The sequence below is a fragment of the Gossypium raimondii genome, chromosome 12, assembly GCF_025698545.1.
Source record: "Gossypium raimondii isolate GPD5lz chromosome 12, ASM2569854v1, whole genome shotgun sequence".
Lineage (NCBI taxonomy): Eukaryota > Viridiplantae > Streptophyta > Magnoliopsida > Malvales > Malvaceae > Gossypium > Gossypium raimondii.
Window position 1 is genome coordinate 43,880,832 of NC_068576.1, and position 6,183 is coordinate 43,887,014.

The 6,183-nt window shown below is 31.8% G+C and overlaps 1 protein-coding gene across 2 annotated transcripts; it reads right to left on the reverse strand.

The window, feature by feature from the left end:
- Positions 1-858: 858 nt before the first annotated feature.
- On the reverse strand, positions 859-2,706 carry LOC105764337 (F-box/kelch-repeat protein At1g67480). Of its 2 annotated transcripts, XM_052625033.1 has the most exons (3): positions 2,657-2,706; positions 1,998-2,535; positions 859-1,703 (listed from the first exon to the last, which is right to left on the reverse strand). In XM_052625033.1, the coding sequence occupies exons 2-3, from the start codon at positions 2,510-2,512 to the stop codon at positions 1,073-1,075; spliced, it is 1,146 nt and encodes a 381-aa protein (XP_052480993.1). In that variant the 5' UTR covers positions 2,513-2,535; positions 2,657-2,706; the 3' UTR covers positions 859-1,072. The 2 variants fall into 2 exon arrangements, with proteins under 2 accessions (XP_052480993.1, XP_052480992.1); XM_052625032.1 differs by having other exon boundaries at positions 1,998-2,702.
- Between the last annotated feature and the right edge of the window lie 3,477 nt (positions 2,707-6,183).

The following is a 6,183-nucleotide window of genomic DNA, read 5'->3' on the forward strand; positions in this document are numbered from 1 at the left end:
TGAACTTATGGAATTTCAACCTCTAATATAAATTGAATATTTAACCTATTTTGCTTTTTTAAATGCTAATTTGGGTGACAAAAAACTAGCTTAAGTTAAACACATCTTGTTTGGACTGACCCATATGGATCGGGCCTACTTTAAACATAGAAATATCCCAACCCCCTTATATATATGTTTGGCTTTGCCTCTTTGGCATTTACTAACTGTGTGAACTCTAAGTGTAATAATAATACACGAATTGATTATTCAAGTACCATATTAAACATTTTTGAAGTACAAATATTATATATGACATTTATTCAAAGTATAGATGTCAAATATGACATTATCCAAAAAAAAAAAAACAAGGTCAAACAGAGGTCTAACGAATCCTCCTACCTCGAAGTGAAAAATAATGATTCAATTGATTAAACTCACAATTGTGTTGTTATCCAAACATCAAAGTCTAGAGAATTTGGAGTGAAATTGGTTTCGGTAAAATTAAAAACAATAGTAATTGCGAAATTGAATATTACAATGATGAGATTCAAGCTCAATAGTTGGATACATGTTTAGATTCAAATATACAGCTCAAACAGTAAAGTGAGAATAAAAAATGACTATTAAAGACATTATTAATATGGGAGTGTTTTTTTCTTGAGAGCAATTTTCTAAGTTATTTTTATATATTTTAAAAATAATTTAAAATTTCAATATATTATTATCCATATTAATCAACTAATTATATACTTAATAAATTTAAAAATTTAACCAGATTAAAATAATTAATTCAAAAATATTTTAATAAAAAATGAATAAAAGTAGGAGTTTAGAAAAACTATTAAAAATTAAATAGTTCAAGATTTAAAAAGACTGTCCAAAGAAAGAGCTAAACCATTTTTATTTCCATTGGATGTTCAACTTTGCAACTTCATCCAAAGCCTCCAGTGAGTAAATGGAGCCATGTTTACAAGTTCTCCACTCAAAGGCACAAAACAGTGCGATGGATTTTTAACTTGTGTTGAGATTCCAACGCAGTGAAGGTGTGTGAATCCAAATGAAGCCATAAAATTATCAATCAACGATTCATTCAAACTTTGATTGTGACACTGCATAGGCACAAACCCGAAGGCTTTATATTTGAAGTTTGCCATTCCGAACCAGGCCTCGCATTTGGATCATACGAAAGGGTTTGATAATCATGGGCGCCCTCAACCGTGAACAGTAGAAGTTTCCCATCCAATATTCCAAACCGAAACCCTACACTTGTGCTCCCTGTCAGTGGAACCCAAACCCTTTTCCAGGAACCATCATTCGGGTCAAATATTGCCAACTTCCGTGGGTTCTTCCACTCCATGCAGAAAAGCTTCTTCTCCACCACGGCATGGGTGGTGACCATGACGCAACCACCATTCTTCATCTCACACCAGTTGCGGTTCTCGGGGTTGTACACATCCACAAATCTAGAGTTTCCAATTGTAAGACTTGACCTTCCGCACCATACGTAAAGTTTTCCATTCAATCCGCATGCAAAGCAACCCCACCGTGGTCGACGGAGACTTTCGATTAGAGTCCATTTATCTGTGTCAGGATCATACACCTCTACGGTGGAAAGGCTTTCACCTTCAACCCCATAGCCTCCGACAACATAAACCTTGCCATTTACCTCTGTGCAGGCGAAATCCGCACGAGCAACATTCAAGTCTGCTAGTCTGCTCCATCTGCAAACATAGAGATATGTCACGGATGATGATTAAACCTATCAAAAGGACGGCCTATCCTTTGCACCTTGAAGACTCATCCATATCTCAGAGAATTTGGTTAAAAATATTATCCTAAAAATGTGCTTTCCCGAAGAAAAAAAATATCAAACTAGGTTGACCCGTTCTTCAATTTTATAATATATTAACTTTAATATGAAAATTAAAAAGAATATTATTTAAATATTAAAAATATGTTTTTCTTTTTTTTTCAAATGGTTATTTCCTAATTAACCAGTAAATAATAGAACAAACCTGTTGAGGCAAGAATCATATTGGTAAACATCAGGTGAGGCAGAAGCAATCCCGTCGATAACTGAATAGCCGGCTATGGCAAGAAGCTTTCCATTAACGACAGTTACCCCAAACCCTACTTTTGTAGGCCCTGGCATTAGTTGAAGAACTTGACGTTTATGTCCCAAACAATCCAAAACCTCCCACCGACTTTCTTTTCCGTCAGATTCCGTAGTTAAAACATAAAGCCATTCTTCAACCATACCCGCCATTGTTCGCTCTCTCAAGAATTCTTTACTTTCAATGAACGACCTCCACCTCTTGCATACACCGCCCATGGAAGGGAAGCTCGAACGAGGAACAAGAGCCAAGCAATACTTAGCCACATCATCTGGAAGCCCCGGAAGCAACGGGATGGCTTCAAATTTATCACCCTCATTAACTTTTGAATGAATCCATTTATCTTGGTCAACCAGGGAAGTGAGACATTCGATGGATCCTTTGTTCCTCTTCTTTCCTCTCTCAAAAGCAGGCATTTTTTCCTAGATTTTTTTTTTATCTACAATAATAAAATACTAGTTCATGTCCGAACAAAAAGCAACGTACAACCTTTAGAAAAATCCATGTAAAACCTTCTCTCAGTCTTAACAAACAAGTAATAGATTGAAGGAAAGGGTTACCTGGAAATAATGGAAAAGAATTTGCTTGTGTAAAAAGAGAAGCAGATGAGGAGATTTGATGCAAAAGAGCGAGGAATGGGGGACTGAATATATAGTATAAATATAACATCGAAGATAGAACAGACAGAGCATCACAACGTCATATAAAAGAGATATACGATGACTTCCACTACGATATGGATAGGTGCTGACTTTTTTTTTAAAAGGGTATGTGCTGACTTAAATTAATTATTTTTATACGATCCCTATCCGTGTTTAACGAAGGCCTCAAATTTGTTTTGTTCAGTTCATAAATTAAAGGAATCAACTTTTTTGCTTAAATAAAAAAATTTATCCTAAATTATGGAGGGTTTTTTCATATATCTAAACTTTTTTAATCAAAATTGTACTTTAAACTTTAACTTTGTTATCACTTTGGTCCAACATTCCAATTAAATGTTAACACATACAATAAAATAAAATTTAATATAAATTCTTTCTTTTTCCTGCTCTCTTTCTGAAACTACACAAGGTGAAGTGAAAAATATTGTGAATCTCTCCAAAATATAGATGTTAGAAAAATCGATTTAAAAACACTGTTTCTAAACCCAACAAAAGTTTAAAAAGGAATTTTGTCAAAAGTTATCCTAGATTATAGAGTTTTTCTCATTTATTTAAACTTTTTTTTTTTGTCCAAAGTTGTAGTTTAAACTTTAAATTTGTTATCACTTTGGTCCAACGCTCCACTTCCATTAAACCAATTAAATGTTGACACATAAAAAATTAATATAATTTCTTTCTTCTTTCCTACTCTCTCCTCTCTTTCTCTTTCTGAAGCTACACAAGGTCAAGCGAAAAGCATCATGAATCTCTTCAAAATATAGATGTTGGAAAAATTGATTTAGAAATCAGTGTTTCTAGGCACAGCAAAAGTTGTTAAATCGATCTCTACTTTCAACCAAAAAGTCTTCTCCTCTATTCTTGAACCACGAATTGTTTTATGTGTGGGCTCAAATAATTATGAACCAATTGCATAGAATAGAAAACTTTATTAACTTTCAGTAGGGAAATTAATTCTCTCTATAACTAGAATTATGTGGTTTTCCCAAAAAATAAATTTTATTTTGTAAAATAAATTTTCACTATTTTTTGATAGAATAACAACGCTTGTGAAGTGTGTAAATAGTTCAACATATAGTTCCTATTTATAGAGAATCGGTACAAGAGTTCTGTACAATAAGGTCTTAACTAAATAATTAGAGATTGCCGCCCCTTGATTTTCATAAGGCCTAGTTGGGCTTTTCATGTATTAGATCCAATTACATGTGTTATCTGAACTTTTATCTAACACTTATTATTTATCCAACCCAATATTTATTCTTTATTTCTCAAATATTATTTATTTAATAAATTAATTTAATTAGTTACATTAACTAAATTAATTTTTAATTAAATTATTTTCTCAACTCAATTCTAATACCGTTAAAGTCATGGCCACTTTACAATAGTAGAATCTATTAAGAAAATATATTTAATTGACTTGTTCAACAAATTCACAATGACTAATAAATTTAATTCTTACTTGAACATCAATTATTTAATTAAAATTAATTAAATAATAATTCAAGAACTTAAATTAATTTTAAGTCATCTTTTGTACTTAGCGCAAAAACACATTCATTGCGAATAATAATACATGCGATCTATTTCTCTTACTTTATCATTTTCATTCATTTCAAATTATTTGCTCTACATACAATTCATTTCTAGTTATCTTGAGCTAGCGGAAGGACCGATTAGATATATATAATTCGAGATCAAATAATTTGTAACTAAGTTCCAGCTCTTTGCCTATTAATTAGAATATTATTTAGTCATGAAATCATTCATTAAAGTATCATGACTGAGTTTTCTCGTATTATATACCATTACGAAAGCTACTCAATAAGTGTTTGTCCAATAACCTTGTTATAAGTGTGTTATCCTCATAGAATATCTTTAATCTCATTGGGATAAATTCATTCTCCCAATATAATCCTATTTAATCTCATGGTAACCATTATATATTCCTTCATGAAAAGTTAATTACTATCAAATAGTAATTTAATCATTTATACTAAAACAACTGTCCCGTCTGTGGCCTCGTTACTTTCCATTTATCATATAATGTCGATGGGAGGATATTATTTACCCTTTATTAGGCTATGAATTCCACTATTGTTGAATGATGCAACATCATGTAGAAGTCATACACTAAATGTATCAACTTTTGGTTCTTTATCAAGTTGAACTCAGGCTTTCATTTACATCAAAATATACAAGTCACGCGTACATAGTCCTATTGAGAAATGTGCCCATATTGTAGTAAATATGCAACTGTTTTCTATGTATTTAAACGATGAATAAATAAATAAAGTTAATTTCACATTTCACTATTATATCTTTTGTGTATGTTTTGCATACATAGCAAAATTGTGAAAAACAAATGTTATCTTATTGATTGTTTAAGTTCAAACTAAAGATACGTGACACTGTAAGAATGTTTAAATTGAAAGAAAAACAACTTACTTCAGTAGATAATCTAAATAAGTTGTAATCCCATAAAAGAATCAAAGTGAACATTTGATTCAAATATTCAGAATGAGTATTACGTCACCTACAATTCCAATTAGGGGGATAGCTAGTCTTGACTATCAGAGCAGTTGGCTCCACTGGTAGAGGCAATAATGTACTCATTGAAAGAATGATACATTGGATTTGACACAAGATGAATTAATTTTGAATCCGTTCGTGAATTAATCCACTTGTGACCTTCATAGTGTAACTTACCTAAATCCTGAGTTAGTCACTGACCATGACTATGTAACTCATGTGCATTGATATAGGTGGAGGCTTATGCTTTAAAGATGATCGTGAAGTACATGGCTTTACTAGCAACAATGAAATTAATAGTTTGATTAAAGAGTTAACAATATTCTCTTGTTGGCATTGTGTGAATTGATGAACATGAAACGTGGCCACGGATTGCTCGTCCTCAAATGAGCAATTTATTACAGTCATTAGTTGACAATGATCATACTAATCATTAAGAAAACCCAGTGGTGACAATGAGATAAAATAGGATTGTGTTGGATGAACGAATTTAACTCAACGGAATCAAGGATATCATATGAGGGTAACACACACATGACGAGGTCATTGGACAAAGTAGTTGGATGAATTGCTTTCGTAAATAGTATATAATAAGGAGTTTTCAATCATTGTATTTATAATAAGGAGTTTTCAATCATTGTATTTATTGTGGACTAACTCCATGATTAAGTAAATTGCAAATTATCATAACGATGCTTCTGGACATAATTATAATTATTGGAGCCTAATTCTATATGTCTGATTGGTCCCTCCACTAGCTCAACAAAAGCTCGATTGAATTACATTTGAATGAGAACAAAATTCTACAACTTTGAAAATAATTTAATTGAGTTGATTTATTATATGTGCAATTAAATTAAGCAGTCGTGAGAATTTGTTCAACAAAAGAATTTGAT

What these genes read in the sequence shown, in the direction of transcription:
- LOC105764337 (XM_052625033.1), bottom strand. Translation starts at nt 2,512, where the DNA reads ATGCCTGCTTTTGAGAGAGGAAAGAAGAGGAACAAAGGATCCATCGAA. An exon ending in TATGATTCTTGCCTCAACAG is followed by an intron (nt 1,704 to 1,997) that starts GTTTGTTCTATT and finishes CTATGTTTGCAG; the next exon opens with ATGGAGCAGACTAGCAGACT.